Source organism: Taudactylus pleione, unplaced genomic scaffold, assembly GCF_031769625.1.
Source record: "Taudactylus pleione unplaced genomic scaffold, aTauple2 ptg000436l, whole genome shotgun sequence".
NCBI lineage: Eukaryota > Metazoa > Chordata > Amphibia > Anura > Myobatrachidae > Taudactylus > Taudactylus pleione.
Genome location: NW_028284838.1, coordinates 7,184,581 through 7,207,807, shown reverse-complemented (window position 1 = coordinate 7,207,807; position 23,227 = coordinate 7,184,581). Strand labels below are relative to the sequence as shown.

Sequence of the window (23,227 nt, the reverse complement as noted above, 5' to 3'; positions counted from 1 at the left end):
AGGCAACTTTCCACATATGAGAATCTGTATTCATCACTAAAACCTGCACGTGTCCCGAGATTGATGCAGAGACTGAGGATGAGTAAACTAGAACAAAACAATTCCTGCTTTGTTCATTCTGCTAAATAAAGGTTTTATCAGAATATCACTTTTAGCGGAATTAGATTCTATCCTAAGCAGTGTCTATTACTGAGATTTGTTGCAGCCATTTTCTGTAGAAAGACAGAAACCTCACCTACTGTGGCTTCTGCATTGCAGTCTTATTTGTTTGTGGTAACTGATTACCAAGAGGTAAGTTAGATTATCTATTCTATGAGGAAAGTGCCAGTAAGGCAAATCACCCCACTTTGTCCACTGGAAGATATCATACAAAAAACCATAATAATGACTCCAGTTCATGACCAACTGGGACAAAATTTGCTGTTAAAAATAAATAGCTTGATGTATATCATCTTTACAGTGGCATCCACAAAGTTTGAGCAACCACCATCATAGTAATGACAAATGCATTCTCCCACTCTAATGCATGGGATTAGATGCGTTATGTGGCTTCTCCTGTGCTATGTTCCAGGCAGACTGCAGTTAAGGTGCGCCCGGCACTTGCGACCAACCTCAAAGCCCTACTTTACATGGATTTCTGCTTACACCTCAGGAGGATACAAACAGAAATTCATAATAGCTCCCAGTCACTTTAGACATGAGCTATAAACAAATGAATCACCCCAATGTCATGTTTGTATAACCAGCTTTGCTGCTTCAGTGTTCTCCCCAGGCTGTTTTCTGCGGGTGCATCGGCCGGCAGAAACAGCCTGCCGCCCGGCACTTTTCCCCGCCAACCTCTGCTGTGGAACGCTGGCCTCTGAAGTGACCGGAGGCTAAAGAAGCCTCCGATCGCTTCAGAGGCAAGCGTTCCCAGTGATGCACTGCGTCATAACGTCACCCGCAACGTGAGGGGACTGCCCCACACGCCTCCTTGGTCTAATTAAATCCAGTCAGTGCGAGGCAGCAGCCAGCAAATGAAAGTAAGTGCTGGGCTGGGGCCAGGACCAGTCTGGGGGCACTGTATAGGACACTATTAAACCTGTGGGCACTGCATAAGGGGCCAGTCTGGGGGCACTATTTAAGCCTGAGGGCACTACATAAGGGACCAGTCTGGGGGCTCTACTTCAGCCAGGGGGCAATGCATAAGGGCAAAGTTAAACTACAAGGGCCAATGCATAGGGGAAAACTACAGGGGGCACTGCATAATGAGCACTATTGACTGAGAGCCAGTGAGGGAGCAGCCTGAGACCTGTCAAGCTGGATTGGTAAGGGAGATACCCATTTTCCCGGCACGCATAATTGCAAAGGCCCCCACCCGGCTACTTTTGGATGCCACCCGGCTGGAAAAAATTTCTTGGGAGAACACTGGGGGTTTAGGTTAGGGATTATGATTAGGCACTAAGGCGGGAGGGATAGATCCGGGGGAAGGGGTAAGGGTTAGCGGTAGGGAACTTGCCTTTTAGTGTCGTTATTCTGACAGCCGGGATCCCATACCCAACATACATATATATATATATATATATATATATATATATATATATATGTCCAAAGAAAGGCGTCACTTGGAGACTTGAAATGCAGGTGAAAATTCAGTTTGAATGGTCGACGTTTCGGAGGGCAAGCCCCCTTTCTCAAGACACTGACATACAAACATACAATGAAAACAGAGACAAATAAATACCTTACAGACATCATAGATACACCACCCCGTGAACGAGGACGCCGCGCGCACTTCCGGCTAAACGGACGGACACACACGTGAACAAGTCACGTGTATCTGCATACGTCACCAGAAGGCGCCCCAAGCGTCCCCAACAACAGCCTATGCCACTTTCCGCTGCAACCATGGCAACCGGTAACCAAGGATACCAGGGCACGCAGACAGCAACTGCAGCCAATTAAAAAACATAGAAATATAAAAACATAGCGCGAGCAACATGAACACCATATAGATAATACTGTGCACTACTATCACAAATTATATCACAAAAAGAAAGAAAAATACTGATACAGCCATTGATCTTGTGATCTTGTGCAATATAAAAAGCAAAAACGAGAGAAGGTCCGACAGGATTATGATCAACATAAGCTGTACGGGTGGCTGAATAGTGGATTTAAATCTAACCCTGCTGTTTTTTCTAAACAACGGAGATTACCATCTAGTTACTATGGTAACTCAAGTACCTCAGCAAGTGACAATGAAAGCTGGGCTGCTCCGGTTAGTACTAAGGGTAACACACAGATCCCTTTAGGGGTCGATACACGTGCTTGGCGAGCAGGTACAAGACCCAACCCACGAGAAGGGGTGGGCAGACAAAAAGGCAGAATAAACACCAAACCGCCGAGAGGAAGGAAGATGTAATTTTTAATCTGTCATCGACCCCTCTTAATGATTCTGAAATCTCTGTGTTAAGCAAAGGATTGTCTTTTGTTCCAACTAACCAGCATGATGAGTTTCAGTGGAAAATTGACACCTTTAAATTGCAACGTACTTTGAAATTGAAGGAATATTTTGGTAAAAGAAATACTAGTTCCAGTGTGAATTCAGAGCCAGTTGTTCCATCACAATTACGTAAGATCGCTCCTCGTTCACAGTTTGAACCTCAATGCTTCAATGCGTCCATAAAAACTCTTACGAGACTTTTGGAACAGAGTACTTCAGATTCAGCTCCATTTGTGTATTCTAATTTAACAAAGGATGAATATAATTCCTTGATCTCTCTCAGTAAAAGGAGGGATATCATCATCCGTGGAGCGGATAAGGGAGGGTCGATTGTGGTGATGGACTTACAGATGTATAAAGATATATCAAAGAAATAGAATTTGCAAGAGGGCAAAGACTGAGAAACGACAAATAAGTCTTTATGGGGCACTCTTGAAACAAATATCAATATTGGAAATGTTTAAAATATACTTTAATTAATTGCCTTAGCTAAAATAAAGTCTAATTCACAAACAAACTTGATTAAAGACAAACATATATAGTAAATGTGTGACACGCAAATGCACACAATAAACAGATCATAATCAGGATCGTATGGTCTGTGGTAGCATGAACATGAGGTTGGTATATCATGAAAATAGGTAAGTCGTAATTACGATCATAGGCTCTGTAATAGTATATATGCAAGATTTATATATCCTATTAAATCAACATAACTCATGGTACTATGTCTACCTCTAGGTAAATAAGAGTATCAGTGACACAAATTGTATTAATATATACTGATTGATAATTAGATCAATAAAAATAGGCGAAAATATAATGATTCATGGGGTCCTAATAAGTTACCCACGAGATAAATTTCTGTAAGGTACAAGTAAAATATGTCACACACAATAGATAGAAGGATGATCAATAGATCAATAAATTGTACAATAGAAATCAAAAAAATTACTTGTTTACCATGATCACATCTATTTAGCAAAACAGAAAAGCTGTTAGTCATATCCTAAGATCTAAAATTCACTAATCAATAAGTACATCTGATTTATTTTGGTCCAATGAAAATTCCAATGGTAAGGGAAAGTAACCAGTTTACAAGTAGGTATAAAATCTCATACAATAGTCAGATCATAATTAGTGCAGTAAGTATCCACGATCTCAAAATAATAAAGGCATAACATTACACTTAATAATGTACATAATCCTGAACCCAATGAGATCACAGATTATATCCTGGCATTGTCAATAATTTGTAGAGACACCAACCCCATTTAATACCAATATTGGTTAAACAATCAATTTTATAACCTGCACGAGGAAAAATAATCCCTTAATGGGGCAGTGCAAAAGAATTTAATTATACTGTAATAACGTTGTATGTATGGTCTACAGGTTATTATTAATGCACTGTTATAGTGAGATTCAGAGTGATCACATTATATGAAGGTCCAGTATCACATGGAGATTGTACTGATGTATGTGCCAAGGGATATGACTGATGTATAGGGTCAGGGATGAAAAAAGTAAGATCTGTGGTACTGGGAACGCATACCCACTTCTGCTTTCCCTGGTCTGGTTCTGACAAGAGATGAGAGAGTGGGACAGCGTGACACAGTCCCCCAGGCAGACCCATTATCTCTGCCCATGGGTCTCTGTGCCAACCCATTTCCATTTTTCTCTACCTTCGTTACAATGACGATATACTCATTTTCTGGACTGGGACGGAACAAATGCTTAATGATTTGATCCAGACACACAATTCGTCTGATGTAGCTGCAAAATTGACGTATAATATTAATCTTTATGAGATTACTTTCCTTGATGTCAGGATTAAATCTGTTTCTGGTCAATTACAGACATCATTATACGTCAAACCCACAGATCGCAATACTATTCTGCGACATAATAGTTTCCATCCTATTTCAACCTTAAATAGTTTGCCATACTCACAGATGCTCTGAGTATGTAGGATCACCAGTGAGAGTGGTGAGCTACATCGACAACTCGATGTTATGGTAAAGAAATTCATTCATAGAGGGTACCAACTCAATGAGTTACTTCAGGCCAAAAACAAGGCTTTAAAAATCAGTCGCAATGAATTGTTGCACTCTAGCTCTAAAAAATCTGATAAGAATGTGATCACATGGGTCAATAGATACAGCACGAGCAGTAGGTTCAGTAATAAAAAAGTCAAACAATTGTGGCCTCTGGTCCAATCGGATCCTGAGTTGCCTTTTTTGACCAATGCTAGAATTCGCCCGTGTTATAGCAGGGGCCGTAATTTGAAGGATTTTCTAGTAAAAACTGACATTACTGGTTTCTCTAGGGATACCTCGGTACATTTTTTGCAACAAAAACATGGTTGCTATAAATGCACGGGATGCCTAACTTGTAGGTATATGGTTGCGGGCAATAGTTTTCTGCACCCATATTCTGGCAAGAGATTTAAGATTTACCATACGTTAACTTGCAGTTCCAGATTTGTCGTGTACCTCCTGTCTTGCCCATGTGGGTTACATTACGTGGGCAAGACAGAGAGGCAGTTTAAGGAGCGCATGGCTCAACATCGATCCGCCATTAGGGCGGCTATTTCAATCGGCTCTAGTGAGCAACCTGTGGCTCCTCATTTCGCCCAGGCGAAGCATGGGGTGGCCACGATTCGATACTGTATTATTGACCACGTCCCGTTGTTATTACGAGGAGGCAACAGATCTAAGCGTCTGTTGCAACTTGAATCCAAATGGATTTTTTTGCTTGACACGGTTGTCCCTAGGGGACTAAATGAATCATTGGGACTGAGTTGCTTTCTTTAATTATATAGTAAGTTACTATGGATCTTGCCTGTGACCATCCTGGGGCGATACTTGTTATAGGATATAAGATATATCTTGTTTAAGAGGGGTGAGAATTTCCTGCATTTTAACATCATTTATTATGTACATTTTACTAACAGCTTTAACTAATGTAACAAAAATTGGCTGATATGCTAGCAGGGATTACAACATTACTTTGTTGTCTGAATGGCTGTATCAGTATTTTTATTTCTTTTTTTGATATAATTTGTGATAGTAGTGCACAGTATTATCTATATGGTGTTCATGTTGTTCGCGCTATGTTTTTATATTTCTATGTTTTTTAATTGGCTGGTGTTGCTGTCTGCGTGCCCTGGTATCCTTGGTTACCGGTTGCCATGGTTGCAGCGCAAAGCGGCATAGGCTGTTGTTGGGGACGCTTGGGGCGCCTTCTGGTGACGTATGCAGATACACGTGACTTGTTCACGTGTGTGTCCGTCCGTTTAGCCGGAAGTGCGCGCGGCGTCCTCGTTCACGGGGAGGTGTGTCTATGATGTCTGTAAGGTATTTATTTGTCTCTGTTTTCATTGTATGTTTGTATGTCAGTGTCTTGAGAAAGGGGGCTTGCCCTCCGAAACGTCGACCATTAAAACTGAATTTTCACCTGCATTTCAAGTCTCCGAGTGACGCCTTTTTTTGGACTTGTATCTGGGACACTTTGTTGGCACCCTATAGGAAGGCACCGGAGCAATTTAAATGCTATGCATCGTTTGTTGAGTGCCGGTCTGTGGATCTTTATATATATATATATATATATATAATATACACGCACACACACACTGTTATTTATTTATTTTTTATTTAGCTTTTTCCAATCCTGGAAGAACAATTTCTAATGGACACATGTACAGTTGTATTATTCCATATTCATTGTTTTAACTACATAGCGTAGGTCAATAGGTGCATATAAAAAGAACTAAAGAAAGCCCGTCACTGTATATATTGATGATAAAGCAGGAGAAATAAGTATGGACTGTCTGCAGTGGCAAGGTAACACAGTGGAGGACTGTCAGGTACCTGTGGAGTGTCCACTTGAAGACATCGACGTATTAGAGCTGACAGAGGCAAACATTTATTGCAGCGTGCCCTTTCCCTTCCTGAGTACATAACGGTAACAGGGAAGTTTGCTAGAAACATCAGGGTGACTGATATGAGCTACTTCACCAGTATTTATACAGGACCAGACCTGCATATTCTAATTGAGCCTACGCGATCATTCCACCAGGGGACATATGCTTGTGAAATAAAGGATGAGGATAACGATGTAATAGCAGAGTCCTTTTATTACCTGAAAGTGACCCGGAGACTAGGAAAGGAAATTGCAGAGCTAGAGAATATCTTCGATGACGTTCTGCATTCAGACATCACTGTTGAGCCAGAGAAGCCAACACGGGAACACATCAGTATAGTAGATCTGATTAAAAATAAATTATCAACGAGTATCCCAACCTGCATCGCCATCACTGCAGTGATCGCACTGATCTCCTTTTTGCTGACTATAAAGGTAATATTTGTATTTCGCTATGCAACTAATGTTGAAAAAGAACCTGGCGAAGACTTTGTTTGACCGACACGCTCAAGTTCAGTCATCAACACCTGTTATTACAAGGTTTATTCCACAAAGACTGTTTGCTTTTAACATCCTGGCATAGACTCTCACTAAAAGATCCCCGGGACCTGACTCAGTTCAGGCCACGTTATCTCGCTAGACTGCACCACCAGAAATTCCATCAATCCCGGAAGACACTGCGACCACCTGGCAAGGTGCCACATTCTCTACTAGTGGCTCATATAGCATGGGCTGCCCATCTAGTCTCCTCTGCAATTGGCAGAGTCGAGCCCGCAAGAGACACGTTCCCTCATTCTGCACTGGAGGCAGTATTCACCCTGGAGAGCACTGCGGAAGTTAAGTAAGCGGCTGTATAGTCAGCACCATCGACTGTAGCCTGAAGAAGGAATCAACAAGGGAGCAAGAAGATTGAAGATTTATCACAGGTGGGGCCTCACCGGGACTTTATAATCCACATTTACTGGAGGTGAGGGATGCCGACCTCTAAGCCTGGTATATCCTCCGTATGGTACCCCTTTACAGGCTACTCCACATCATCCTTGAAGCACTGCGATCTAATAAAAGGGATTTTCTTTATACCATTTTCTGTTATTGTTTATTTTGTTACATTGTCTTTAATAGCATATATTTATTGGTCAAATATTCACACAGTACCTTGGAATTGAATATTAAGGGGCACATATTAATTGCAGCATTTACAACTAAATTGACAGGCGCAGGTCATCAGGTTTTTTATTATTGTTTTTACCAAAGGGAGCACATGGGACCTCCCCATCTAGATCTGCAGCCACCATTTACAGTGACCACTGGTGGAACCCCCTGCGTTATTGTTGAATTAAGTACAAATACAGGCCTACTCCTCCTCGGTCAGCAAGTCTGTGCCCAGGGCTTTTGAGTGAGCCTAATATCCCTGCTCCAATCTGCTGCTATCCTGTGGGAGGAGTACCCACCCGACAGCTGCTGTACACCTGGGCCATGCCTGGATCATGGTAGATGCTAGGTATCCATATTTCTGTGGAGCATCTATAAAGGTAAGCTTAATGTGGTTATAACTGTTCCTGACAGAAGTTTGTTTCATAAACTGAAACATTGAACTTGAGGTTCTTGTGGACCCATTATTGAAATTTCAGCGTGAGTGCAGTCTGCCTGAAGTGTTTGGGCACCCAGAACGCTGGTGTTGTATTGAGTGTCTATATATGTCTATATATATATATATATATATATATATATTTATAGCATCCTGCCCGATTTCAAAAGGACTGAATGCGCACTACCCTTTTGGCGGCACCACGCTGAAACCTGGCGTGTACCATCCCAACCCGTGTGTGAAGAATAGTGGTGTAGCGATCACCGCTGGTGGATAGATGCGCACGGGATCTTTTCAGAGACAGGAGAGCTTTGGGGTAGCCCTGCATGTCTGTAAGTACCAGGCATGCCCCCAAGCACCCCACCCACCCCCCATTTCTAGTCCTTTTAGTCTCCTTGCTAAGGCCGTGATCGCATTTTGAGTAGAGAATTATAAATATATAAAAAAAAAATTATGTACCTGCATTGTTTGTGTGTTTTTCTGTTTTATCTAACCTTAACACCATGTAAAAATGGTGTCAGCTTTTGGAGAACAGTTTGGAGAAGAGAGTTTCTCTTCTCCATAAGTAGCATAGAAACATAGAATTTGACGACAGATAAGAGCCACTTGGCCCATTTAGTCTGCCCCATTTTTAAACATTGTTACCTCAACGCTTATTGATCCCTACTTCTTCTGAAGGATATCCTTATATTTATCCCATGCAGGTTTAAATTGCTCTTTTGTCTTAGCTTCTACCACCTCTGATGGGAGGCTATCCCACTTGTCCACTACCCTTTCCATGAAGTAATTTTTCCTCAAATTTCCCCTGAACTTACCACCCTCCAGTTTCAGAACATGTCCTCTTGTTCTAATACTTCTCTTTCTTTGAAGAATGTCTCCTTCCTTTACCTTGTTAAAATCCTTTATATATTTTAACGTTTCTATCATAGCATAACTGATCGCTCCCCAATGAAACCTTTTGGGGCTATATCACTAAGAGAAGGTTTTTATGTGTACTAAATAGAGCCTTTAAGCTTGCAAACCACATCATGGGTCTTCTGGTTTATGCAAGTTGAACACCAACATAATTTGTACCACTGTAATGAAATGCAGTTTAAATTAATTACACTCCCCTCATTCTTGGAGGCTGGCATACAGAATGGCTGGCTTATAACCCGCACCCTAAAGACCTTATACGAATATATCGTATATACACTACCGTTCAAAAGTTTGGGGTAGCTTAGAAATATTCCTTATTTTTTTAAAGAAAAGCACCATTTTTTTCAATGAAGATAACATTAATCAGAAATACACTCTATACATTGTTAACGTGGTAAATGACTTTACCAGCTACAAACGTCTGGTTTTTAAAGGAATATCTACATAGGTATATATAGGCCAGGCCCATTTCCAGAAACCATCACTCCAGTGTTCTAATGATGCATTGTGTATGCCAAGCGCGTTAGAATACTAATCGATGATTAGAAAACCCTTGTGCAAATATGTTAGGACAACTGAGAACAGGGTTGCTTGTTAGAGAAGCTATAAAACTGGCCTTTCTTTGAGCTAGTTGAGTATCTAGAGCATCATCTTTGTGGGTTCGATTATACTCTCCAAATGGCCAGAAAAAAAGAACTTTCATGTGAAACTCGACAGTCTTTTCTTGTTCTAGAAGACTATTCCATGTGAGAAATTGCCAAGCAACTGAACATTTCCTACAACTGTGTGTACTACTCCCTTCAGAGAACAGCACAAACAGGCTCTAACCAGAGTAGAAAAAGAAGTGGGACAACTGTGCAAGAAGATGAGTACATTAGAGTCTCTAGTTTGAGGAAAAAGATGCCTTACAAGTCCTCAACTGGCAGCTTCATTAAATGGTAGCCGCAAAACGCCAGTGTCAACGTCTACAGTGACGAGGCGACTCCGGGATGCTGGCCTTCTAGGCAGATTGGCAAAGAAAAAGCCATTATCTGAGACTGGCCAATAAAAGGAAAATATTAATATGGGCAAAAGAACACAGACATTGGACAGAGGAATATTGGAAAAACAAGAGATATGGTAAGAACTTACCTTTGTCATCTCAGTTGCTACAAAGTCAACAGGGTTGACCTTGGGGGTATAGCTGGATCTGGATCCACGGGCACCACGCAGTTAAAGCTTTTGCTGCTAACAGGATGCACTTGGGACCATCCTCCTCTATATCTTGCCCCCGAGCCACAGGCACCTCAGTTTTAGTTGGTGCCCGGCCAAAGTCGGGTCACCCTTGCGCAGTGGGGCTGCAGGAGCAGCCCCTAAGCTGATTCTTTAAAGAAGAAGAGTTTTATTTATTTTTTGTTCTTCACTCTTCAGAGCGGCAGCATCAGACTGTCCTTTAGGACATCCACGCTGCTGCTCCTACACCCAGTACAGATCTGGGGATCATGGTGGGACCCCAGAGTCTGTACTAGCTGGGCTTTATGGACTCCCTACGACTGCTCCTGGAAACGCCGGTGAACAAGTAAGCCGCAGACCGCCGCGGCTCGGCTGCCTCCGGTCTCTGGGGACAGACCGGAGGCGCTAGCAGCAGGCTCCCCCTCACAGAGGCATACCCTGCGTGACCGCTAGACCACCAGGGTGACAGGCTGGCAGCGGGAACGGCAACCCTGGGGTTAATTGCTAGCCATTGTAGGCAGCCTTCCCTGTCTAGCAGCTCCTCCCCTCAGCTCATATTAATAGTCACACAATGCATATAAGTGAAGGGAAGATTCTGATTAAGATAAGTGACGCTCATTGCTGAAAATGCGGAGATATAGACAGTGGTCTAAACTGGAATTTAGAAGTGAAGGTATGGAAAACTGAATGGCCAGAAGCTACCTAACCCCTGAAGCTTCAGGAAGCTTGATAGGCTTATGTCTTATTTTAATAAATAATGCTAAAATAAATTTAAGGAGTGTTCTCTAGTCTGTGTCCCCCACCTCTCTCATGTCACACACTAAACAGAAATGGAGAATACACTGCATGTAAAAGATAGACAATTAGATCCAGTATCACTGCAGTAGTTCTCTGCAATTCAGAACAATTTGTGGATTTTGCGATTATCCAGGCAACTTTCCACATATGAGAATCTGTATTCATCACTAAAACCTGCATGTGTCCCGAGATTGATGCAGAGACTGAGGATGAGTAAACTAGAACAAAACAATTCCTGCTTTGTTCATTCTGCTAAATAAAGGTTTTATCAGAATATCACTTTTAGCGGAATTAGATTCTATCCTAAGCAGTGTCTATTACTGAGATTTGTTGCAGCCATTTTCTGTAGAAAGACAGAAACCTCACCTACTGTGGCTTCTGCATTGCAGTCTTATTTGTTTGTGGTAACTGATTACCAAGAGGTAAGTTAGATTATCTATTCTATGAGGAAAGTGCCAGTAAGGCAAATCACCCCACTTTGTCCACTGGAAGATATCATACAAAAAACCATAATAATGACTCCAGTTCATGACCAACTGGGACAAAATTTGCTGTTAAAAATAAATAGCTTGATGTATATCATCTTTACAGTGGAATCCACAAAGTTTGAGCAACCACCATCATAGTAATGACAAATGCATTCTCCCACTCTAATGCATGGGATTAGATGCGTTATGCGGCTTCTCCTGTGCTATGTTCCAGGCGGACTGCAGTTAAGGTGTGCCCGGCACTTGCGACCAGCCTCAAAGCCCTACTTTACATGGATTTCTGCTTACACCTCAGGAGGATACAAACAGAAATTCATAATAGCTCCCAGTCACTTTAGACATGAGCTATAAACAAATGAATCACCCCAATGTCATGTTTGTATAACCAGCTTTACTGCTTCAGTGTTCTCCCCAGGCTGTTTTCTGCGGGTGCATCGCCCGGCAGAAACAGCCTGCCGCCCGGCACTTTTCCCCGCCACCCTCTGCTGTGGAACGCTGGCCTCTGAAGTGACCGGAGACTAAAGAAGCCTCCAAACGCTTCAGAGGCAAGCGTTCCCAGTGATGCACTGCGCGGGTGACGTTATGACGTCACCCGCAACGTGAGGGGACTGCCCCGCGCGCCTGCTGGGTCTAATTAAATCCAGTCACTGCGAGGCAGCAGCCAGCAAATGAAAATAAGTGCTGGGCTGGGGCCAGGACCAGTCTGGGGGCACTGCATAAGTGACACTATTAAACCTGTGGGAACGGCATAAGGGGCCTGTCTGGGGGCACTATTTAAGCCTCAGGGCACTACATAAGGGACCAGTCTGGGGGCTCTACTTCAGCCAGGGGGCAATGCATAAGGGCAAAGTTAAACTACAAGGGCCAATGCATAGGGGAAAACTACAGGGGGCAGTGCATAATGGGCACTATTGACTGAGAGCCAGTGAGGGAGCAGCCTGAGACCTGTCAAGCTGGATTGGTAAGGGAGATACCCCTTTTCCCGGCACGCATAATTGCGAAGGCCCCCACCCGGCTACTTTTGGATGCCACCCGGCTGGAAAAAATTTCTGGGGAGAACACTGGGGGTTTAGGTTAGGGATTATGATTAGGCACTAAGGCGGGAGGGATAGATCCGGGGGAAGGGGGAAGGGTTAGCGGTAGGGAACTTGCCTTTTAGTGTCGTTATTCTGACAGCCGGGATCCCATACCCAACATACATATATATATATATATATATATATATTAGGGATGAGCGTGTTTGGTTCCCTGAGAACCGAACCCACCCGAACTTCGGGGATCCGGGGCGATCCGAGCCCAAGCTCGGATCTCCCTGTCTGCCCCGGATCCCTCTCCCGAGGCAAAACCTCGAGATCTGCTGTCGGATCTCGAGGTTTTGCCTCGAGCGGCCATTTTAAAAAAAATGCCTTTGCCTTTAATGGGCAAAGTGCTGATTGGCTGACAGAGCCGTCTGTCACGGCTCTCAGCCAATCAGCATTATGGTGCTCATTTGCATGTAGCACGGACTCGTGAGATCCGTGCTACATGCATCTGTGTGATTGACAGTGACACAGAGCACAGATGGGTCAGTGAGACCCGTCTGTGCTGCTGTGTATTTCAATGACACAGATGCACGCACGGACCAGGAGATCCGTGCTACTTGCATCTGTGTCATTGACACAGAGCACTAACGGGTCCGTGAGACCCGTCTGTGCTGCTGTGGTAAAAAAAAAAAAAAAAACCTGTGTAAAAAGAGAAAAAAATGGCGTGCCCCCCCCCCAAAAAAGAGCAACCAGCCCCGGGCATTAGTGACCCAGTGCTGGGTGTGCTTAAATACAGGGGACAAACGACATAGGGGTCCCCTGTACTTAAACACAACCAGCACCGGGCTAGTCAGAACCAGAGCTGGTTGCCAAAATACGGGGGACAAACGACGTAGGGGTCCCCCGTATTCTGCGCAACCAGCTCTGGGCTCTGATCCGGTCCTGGTTCTGGAAATACAGGGAAAAAAATGAGTAGGGTTCCCCTGTATGTTCCAGAACCAGCACTGGACTTTTTCTAGCGGGGGGCTGATGCCACAGCCAGGGGAGCCCTTTCACCGGGCCCCCCAGCCGCAGCATCAACCCTGACCGCTAGTCAGCCCAGGCCGGGGATCCCTGGAGAGCTGGGGACCCCCCCAATAAAGGGGTCACCCTCTCCAGGGCACCCCAGGCCCAGGCTGATAGCCCGGGGCTATCCCCGCCACCCCTGGTGGCGGTGGGTGGCGGGTTGATTGTGTGGTGTGGTGTAAATAAAGAATATCAAACATTGTCTTTACAAGTAGAACTGCAAGTCCCAGCAAGCCTGCCCCGCATGCTGGTACTTGGAGAACCACAAGTACCAGCATGCAGGGCATTAAGGGCCCACTAGTACCTGTAGTTCACCTGTAAAAAAATGTTTAAAAAAAACACAGGACACACACACCGTGACAGTATAAGTTTATTAAACATACATACACACACACACACACACACACATGTACACATACTCACCTATGTAACCCTGTAGCATCGGTCCACTTGTCCGGTAAAGTATCCATAGGGGACCTGTGAAAAAAAACATACTCACCATCTCCTATGCGAGGTTCTGTCCTCTTCGTTCCAAAGTAGGCATCCCCGGACTTGGCAAAAAAAAAAAAACGAAAACGCGATCCACGAACTTAGTACCGTTCTATAGAACGGTACTTCCCGAATGAGAGCTTAGCGGCGGGGTATCACCATGGAAACCCCGCTGCTATGCGTTCATTGGCTGAGAGAGGCCATCTCCCGTCTCTCTCAGCCAATGAACGGCTCCCTCCATTGTAGTCAATGCTGGGAGCCGCAAGGTTATTAAAGTTTACCCTGCGGTTCCCACCATTGACTACAATGGAGGGAGCCGTTCATTGGCTGAGAGACGGGAGATGACCTCTCTCAGCCAATGAACGCTTAGCAGCGGGGTTTCCATGGTGATACCCCGCCACTAAGCTCTCATTCGGTTCGTGGATCGCGTTTTCGTTTTTTTTTTTTGCCAAGTCCGGGGATGCCTACTTTGGAACGAAGAGGACAGAACCTCGCATAGGAGATGGTGAGTATGTTTTTTTTCACAGGTCCCCTAGGGATACTTTACCGGACAAGTGGACCGATGCTACAGGTTACATAGGTGAGTATGTGTACATGTGTGTGTGTGTATGTATGTTTAATAAACTTATACTGTCACGGTGTGTGTGTCCTGTGTTTTTTTAAACATTTTTTTTACAGGTGAACTACAGGTACTAGTGGGCCCTTAATGCCCTGCATGCTGGTACTTGTGGTTCTCCAAGTACCAGCATGCGGGGCAGGCTAGCTGGGACTTGCAGTTCTACTTGTAAAGACAATGTTTGATATTCTTTATTTACACCACACCACACAATCAACCCGCCACCCACCGCCACCAGGGGTGGCGGGGATAGCCCCGGGCTATCAGCCTGGGCCTGGGGTGCCCTGGAGAGGGTGACCCCTTTATTGGGGGGGTCCCCAGCTCTCCAGGGATCCCCGGCCTGGGCTGACTAGCGGTCAGGGTTGATGCTGCGGCTGGGGGGCCCGGTGAAAGGGCTCCCCTGGCTGTGGCATCAGCCCCCCGCTAGAAAAAGTCCAGTGCTGGTTCTGGAACATACAGGGGAACCCTACTCATTTTTTGTCCCCTATATTTCCAGAACCAGGACCGGATCAGAGCCCAGAGCTGGTTGCGCAGAATACAGGGGACCCCTACGTCGTTTGTCCCCCGTATTTTGGCAACCAGCGCTGGTTCTGACTAGCCCGGTGCTGGTTGTGCTTAAGTACAGGGGACCCCTACATCGTTTGTCCCCTGTATTTAAGCACACCCAGCACTGGGTTACTAATGCCCGGGGCTGGTTGCTCTTTTTTGGGGGGGTGCACGCCATTTTTTTCTTTTTTTACACAGGTTTTTTTTTTTTTTTTTTACCACAGCAGCACAGACGGGTCTCACGGACCTGTCATTGCTCTGTGCCAATCACACAGATGCATGTAGCACGGATCTCCCGGGTTCGTGCTACATGCAAATGGGCACCATAACGCTGATTGGCTTCCTGTCTGCCACTGCAGTGCCACTCCTGGATGGGCCACGTGTTTGTGCCGCCCCCTTGTGTCGCTTAGCATAGTCATCCAGCTTCCTCGGTACAACCTTTTGGCCTAAAAACAATATTGTGAGGTGTGAGGTGTTCAGAATAGAGTGGAAATGAGTGGAAATTAATGTTATTGGGGTTATTAATAGCGTAGGAACAAAAAAAGGCCCATTTATGTGATTTTAGCGGTTTTTTTTTATTTTTTAAGAAAAAATCCAGATCCAAAACACAAAACCCAGAACCCAAAACACGGAAGGGTGGTTTTGGCAAAACCAATCCAGATCCAAAACACGAAGAAAGATCCAGATCCAAAACCAAAACACAAAACACGAAAAGTGTCCGGTGCACACCCCTAATATATATATATAATATACACGCACACACACACTGTTATTTATTTATTTTTTATTTAGCTTTTTCCAATCCTGGAAGAACATTTTCTAAAGGACACATGTACGGTTATATTATTCCTTATTCATTGTTTTAACTACATAGCGTAGGTCGACAGGTGCATATAAAAAGAACTAAAGATAGCCCGTCACTGTATATATTGATGATAAAGCAGGAGAAATAAGTATGGACTGTCTGCAGTGGCAAGGTAACACAGGATTTCATGGTCATTTACATATATGACAAATACACAGTAGGATTCTAATGCGCAAATTCTGACCATTTTTCTCCCATATTTAACCTGAATCCCCCATCAAGACATTTTTGCTGACCTTTGAATATTTTCCTGTGCAATATATATTCACTTATATAGACATGAAAATAAGAATAGTGATTACAGACAGTTTGTAGCTATACAACCATATTAATGGGGATGTTCTACAAGACAAGATAGAATAAAATAAACATAACACTAATTGAAATGATCTTCAAATAAGATGTAAGGTATCTGATTGTCATACATCACATATAACAGTCTGCTGGTAACCACATGACATGTGACAAACCAGTACTGTGACCTCACAATGGCCTATTGTTGCACACATGCTCTCCTACTTAAGATGATACATAGTCTACAGAGACTCATAACCTAATGGTAGGCATAACCTAAAGGTATTTATAACCGAAGGAGATGCATACTTAAGGCTATTCTTCATTTTAAAGCGTGACAATTTCTACGATTGTTGGCGGACAGGTAGACACAACGTTGCTGCTGGAAACCATGGGAGTACAGAAGCGTTGCCTGTTTCTTTGTGTCTTATATCTTTTCTGTGGAGCAGATGTATATGATTGTTGCTATAACTGTCTTGTGACACCTGAGGATAAGGCAAGAATTTGCCAATATGCCCATAACTTGGATAAGATGGATGCAGTTGAATGCCTGAATACAGTAAGAAAAGGATTTCAACCTATGGATGAGCTTCTTCTACCGTATTTACAGATGATCAGAGTTAGAGAGTATCTGTTAAGCTTTAATAAAACTGTCCAGGAGATCCAGCCATCACTTTCTTCAAAAGATTGGACAGCGGCTTTTGAACACAAGATAAGATCTTTGATAGACGGTGTGAAACAAATTGTCTCGCAGAATCCAGCTGAAAACTGTATATCCACCTGCGGTCTTCAAAAAGCGGCACGTGTCTTTAAGTGTGATGAATGCACAGTGGAGGACTGTCAGGTACCTGTGGAGTGTCCACTTGAAGACATCGACGTATTAGAGCTGACAGAGGCAAACATTTATTGCAGCGTGCCCTTTCCCCTTCCAGAGTACATAACGGTAACATGGAAGTTTGCTAGAAACATCAGGGTGACTGATATGAGCTACTTCACCAGTATTTATACAGGACCAGACCTGCATATTCTAATTGAGCCTACGCGATCATTCCACCAGGGGACATATGCTTGTGAAATAAAGGATGATGATAAAGATTTAATAGCAGAGTCCTTTTATTACCTGAAAGTGTCCCGGAGACTAGGAAAGGAAATTGCAGAGCTAGAGAATATCTTCGATGACGTCCTGCACTCAGACATCACTGTTGAGCCAGAGAAGCCAACACGGGAACACATCAGTATAGTAGATCTGATTAAAAATAAAATATCAACGAGTATCCCAACCTGCATCGCCATCACTGCAGTGATCGCACTGATCTCCTTTTTGCTGACTATAATGGTAATATTTGTATTTCGCTATGCAACTAATGTTGAAAAAGAACCTGGCGAAGACTTTGTTTGACCGACACGCTCAAGTTCATTCATCAACACCTGTTATTACAAGGTTTATCCCACAAAGACTGTTTGCTTTTAACATCCTGGCATAGACTCTCACTAAAAGATCCCCGGGACCTGACTCAGTTCAGGCCACGTTATCTCGCTAGACTGCACCACCAGAAATTCCATCAATCCCGGAAGACACTGCGACCACCTGGCAAGGTGCCACATTCTCTACTAGTGGCTCATATAGCATGGGCTGCCCATCTAGTCTCCTCTGCAACTGGCAGAGTCGAGCCCGCAAGAGACACGCTCCCTCATTCTGCATTGGAGGCAGTATTCACCCTGGAGAGCACTGCGGAAGTTAAGTAAGCGGCTGTATAGTCAGCACCATCGACTGAAGCCTGAAGAAGGAATCAACAAGGGAGCAAGAAGATTGAAGATTTATCACAGGTGGGGCCTCACCAGGACTTTATAATCCACATTTACTGGAGGTGAGGGATGCCCACCTCTAAGCCTGGTATATCCTCCGCATGGTACCCCTTTACAGGCTACTCCACATCATCCTTGAAGCACTGTGATCTAATAAAAGGGATTTTCTTTATACCATTTTCGGTTATTGTTTATTTTGTTACATTGTCTTTAATAGCATATATTTATTGGTCAAATATTCACACAGTACCTTGGAATTGAATATTAAGGGGCACATACTAATTGCAGCATTTACAACTAAATTGACAGGCGCAGGTCATCAGGTTTTTTATTATTGTTTTTACCAAAGGGAGCACATGGGACCTCCCCATCTAGATCTGCAGCCACCATTTACAGTGACCGCTGGTGGAACCCCCTGCGTTATTGTTGAATTAAGTACAAATACAGGCCTACTCCTCCTCGGTCAGCAAGTCTGTGCCCAGGGCTTTTGAGTGACCCTAATATCCCTGCTCCGATCTGCTGCCATCCTGGGGGAGGAGTACCCACCCGACAGCTGCTGTACACCTGGGCCATGCCTGGATCATGGTAGATGCTAGGTATCCATATTTCTGTGGAGCATCTATAAAGGTAAGCTTAATGTGGTTATAATTGTTCCTGACAGAAGTCTGTTTCATAAACTGAAACATTGAACTTGAGGTTCTTGTGGACCCATTATTGAAATTTCAGCGTGAGTTCAGTCTGCCTGAAGTGTTTGGGCACCCAGAACGCTGGTGTTGTATTGAGTGTCTATATATCTATATATATATATAGAGCATCCTGCCCGATTTCAAAAGGACTGAATGCGCACTGCCCTTTTGGCGGCACCACGCTGAAACCTGGCGTGTACCATCCAAACCCGTGTGTGAAGAATAGTGGTGTAGCGATCACCGCTGGTGGATAGATGCAACACAACACTGAAGAGGGTGAGGAATCAGTGGATGAGGAGGTTGAGGACGACATCTTGCCTCAGTAGAGCCAGTTTGTGCAGGGACAGATTAATTGCCAGCTTGTTTTGTGAGGGGTCAAACGAACCAATCATTTCAGCCACAGTCGTGTGGCAGACCCTGGCGCTGAAATGTTTGGTTTGTTAAAGAGTGCATGTCCTGTTTATACAACATAAGGGTGGGTGGGAGGGCCCAAGGACAATTCCATCTTGCACCTCTTTTTTTTTTCTTTGAATTATGTACTGTTTGGGGCCTAGTTTTTCAAACTGCCATCCTGTCTGCCACTGCAGTGTCACTCCTAGATGGACCACGGGTTTGTGCCGCTCACTCGTATCTCTTAGTATAGTCATCCAGCTACCTCGGTGCAACCTTTTGGATATAAAAACACTATTGTGAGGTGTTCAGAATAGACTGGAAATTAGTGGAAATTAAGGTTATTGAGGTTAATAATAGCATAGGAGCAGAAAATCCCACAAATTCTGTGATTTTAGCTGTTTTTATGCTTTTTTTAAAAAAAATACAGATCCAAAACACAAAACCCAGAACCCAAAACATAGAAGGGTGGTTTTGGCAAAACCAATCCAGATCCAAAACACGAACAAAGATCCAGATCCAAAACCAAAACACAAAACACGAAAAGTGGCCGGTGCACACCCCTAATATATATATATATATGTATATATATATATATATAATTTTATATTGTGCCCCCCAACCCCACAACCAGTCCACCAGCATCACCGCACTTAAAACAAAAAAAACATTAATTGACTCTCTCCAGGCCAAGGCAATCACACAGCAGCAGTGACCCAAGGCAGCAGCTGTAGCTCCTGTCTTCTATTCACCTCCATGGGCTTCAGATGCGGCTGTTGAGGGGGTGCACTGGCGTGGGGCTGCAGAGCGTGACCACTGACGTCATGCCTGCATTGCCATACAGCCCCACTGCACAGCCTGACCACCGGAGTAGCGCCGCGCTCTGAGCCCAAGTGCTCAGCGAGTGCTGCCCGGCTGCAGTCACCATAGGAACTATGGTGACTGCCGGATAGGACCGCAGTGGAGACAGCTAAATGCTGTACTCTGCCGGTCTTAGTAGTAGTGGCAGGGGACAAGATGTGGGGGCCCCCTATGTGTGGGGGCCCCGGGACGACCGCCCCTGTCGCCCTGCCAATAATTCGGTCCTGCCCGGGACAATGCTAAATAGAATTGGGCCCTTTGCCAGCGATATGCACTAACAACCATACTGCCAGATATTATACCAGGCTGTTTTCATGTTGAAACTGACAGTGATTTACAGTACCATGATTTGCGGCAGATTTGAAATCACAGCCAAAATTGATTTTCTCTACAGTTCCCAAAGAAGCTCATACATCCTTCATTTGGCTTTTGGAATACACACATACTGCTGGGGACAATATTTTACTCTTCAATATTTATAACCATACTTGCCGATATTCAGCTCCCTCCTTCCGGGAGGGAGCTGAATGCAAGCATAGAGGGGGAGGCGTGGCCAGCTATGACGACGTTTTGGGGGCGGGGCCAGGGGCGTGTCCGCACGAACGCGTCATCGTGGCCCCGCCTCCTCTTCACGATGCCAAAAATAAAGGCATTGTGAAGCGGGGGGCGGAGCCACGATGACGCGATTCAGCACAAATCGCGTCATCGGGCATCCCCGCTGCGGGGGTTTCAAGTAGTTGTGCGGGGGGCAGGCGGCAGCCGGGAGGCTTGCCTGCCTTTCCGGGGGGTCGGGAGCGGCACCCGATATTCGGGAGGCTCCCGACCAAATCGGGAGGGTAGGCAAGCCTGTTTATAACACTATTACAGATAAAACTATTTTTTGCTAACTACTCATTAGTGATTTCATTTGAATTGAATACTTCAACTATACTTTTGCTATATTGTGCTTTGATAATCACTACTTCTAGCCAAAAAGGATGTTTGAGCTGTCTATCTACACTTTACATAGAAAGGGGAATCAGATAGAGATAAACATAACAAAGAATACAGTTAGGCCCTGCTGCAGAGTTGAACGCAAGTTGCCCATAGAAGCTTTCACATTATGTGCAAGGAAATAAATGTGTATATTGGTTGACATGCAGAGTGAGTTACATGCAGAGTTACATGCAGAGTTATATACAGAATTACAGTACATGCAGAGTGAGTTACATGCAGAGTTACATGCAGAGTTATATACAGAGTTATATACAGAGTTACAGTACATGCAGAGTTATATGCAGAGTTACAGTACATGCAGAGTGAGTTACATGCAGGGTTACATGCAGAGTTACATGCAGAGTTATATACAGAATTACAGTACATGCAGAGTGAGTTACATGCAGAGTTACATGAAGTTATATGCAGTTATATACAGAGTTACAGTACATGCAGAGTTATATGCAGAGTTACAGTACATGCAGAGTGAGTTACATGCAGAGTTATATACAGAGTTACAGTACATGCAGAGTGAGTTACATGCAGAGTTATATACAGAGTTACAGTACATGCAGAGTGAGTTACATGCAGAGTTATATACAGAGTTACAGTACATGCAGAGTGAGTTACATGCAGAGTTACATACAGAGTTATATGCAGAGTTATATACAGAGTTACAGTACATGCAGAGTGAGTTACATGTAGAGTTACATGCAGTTATATGCAGAGTTATATACAGAGTTACAGTACATGCAGAGTGAGTTACATGCAGATTTACATGCAGAGTTATATGCAGAGTTACAGTACATGCAGAGTGAGTTACATGCAGAGTTATATACAGAGTTATAAGCAAAGTTACATGCATAGTTACATGCAGAGTTACAGTACATGCAGAGTTACATGCAGAGTTACATGCAGAGTTATATGCAGATTTACATACAGAGTTGCATGCAGCATAACATGCAGAGTTACATGCAGCGTAACATGCAGAGTTACATGCAGTTACATACAGAGTTACATGCATCTTTGAGGTCAGTCTGACCATCCCATCTGTTTGTGATTCATCATGTTCATCAGTGCATATTTTACTAGTCTATATTTTGTACAAATGGTATGTCTGAAAACATGCATATTTACATCTACATCAACTATGCATATGCCGCAGCTGCATAAATGACAACGTTCCATTACATTCCAGTAATCCCTCTTCTGAAGATACAATAAAAATGCCTATGACTCTGCATCACCTGCACTTGTGTTCACAGAGCTCCGGCGCATGCACACTGTATTAAACAGCCAAGATGCACTCCTCAACCGGATGCAAATTCACCTCAGCAATAGGCCCAAAATCTTGAAAAATAATTAATATTATTAAGTAAATTAAACAAAGCTAGTAGGAAATGTCCTGAGGTGATTCCAAGGTTAATCCCAGCATTTGTAGTGTTTTTGTATGGCTTTAATTATACTGAAGCAATATTAAATCTTATTTTGTTTTCCCTGCTGATAGCAGCTTTAGCTGGACACTGTAGGTTGAATTTATCCTATGGCATTCAGGACTGTTAAATGGCGCTTCCTGTGGTTTTGTATTGACTATCTGATAAATCACATTCAAAGCAAGCACAAGATTATTTCACAAGAGTTTCCTTTTCCCTTGCCATAATGTAGACAAGCAAATATATCAGTTACAGTTATTGTAAAGTACAATATGAAGGAGCAAAGGGGCATATTTAATTATTTTGGTGTGTACATACTAGGGGTGAGCGGGTTCGGATTTCTGAAATCCGAACCCCCCCGATCCGAGTCCGATCCGAGTCAGGCTCGACTTTTCCCGCCTGACTCGGATCTGAAATCGAGGCAAAACGTCATCATCCCGCCTTCCGAGTCTCGCGGGTTTTGGATCCTATATAAGGTACCCGCGTCGGCGCCATTTTCTCACTCGGCTGTGGACAGTGAAGAGGGAGGGTGGGAGTTAGGGCTGTGTAGTGTAGTGTAGTGTAGTGCTGCTGTTGTCCACTACTTCAAAGTCCATAGGGGCTGGCTGTGTTGTGCTGTGCTGCTGTTGTTAATAGGGGCTGTGTCCACTACTTCAAAGTCCATAGGGGCTGGCTGGACTGTGTTGTGCAGTCAGTTCTCCATAGGGGCTGTGTCCACTCCAAAGTCATGTGCAGTGTCCCAGTCCTAAAGGGGTGCTGTAGTGTT

The 23,227-nt window shown here is 44.0% G+C and overlaps 1 protein-coding gene across 1 annotated transcript; it reads left to right on the top strand.

Moving 5' to 3' along the window:
- Positions 1-16,701: 16,701 nt before the first annotated feature.
- LOC148505833 (sperm acrosome membrane-associated protein 6-like) lies at positions 16,702-17,709 on the top strand. Its single transcript, XM_088447663.1, has one exon. It carries the CDS (start codon positions 16,702-16,704, stop codon positions 17,707-17,709), a length of 1,008 nt encoding a protein of 335 aa, XP_088303789.1.
- Positions 17,710-23,227: the final 5,518 nt, after the last annotated feature.

Bases quoted from the DNA above. Each gene is read 5' to 3' on its own strand.
- LOC148505833 (XM_088447663.1), top strand. From the start codon at position 16,702: ATGGGAGTACAGAAGCGTTGCCTGTTTCTTTGTGTCTTATATCTTTTC.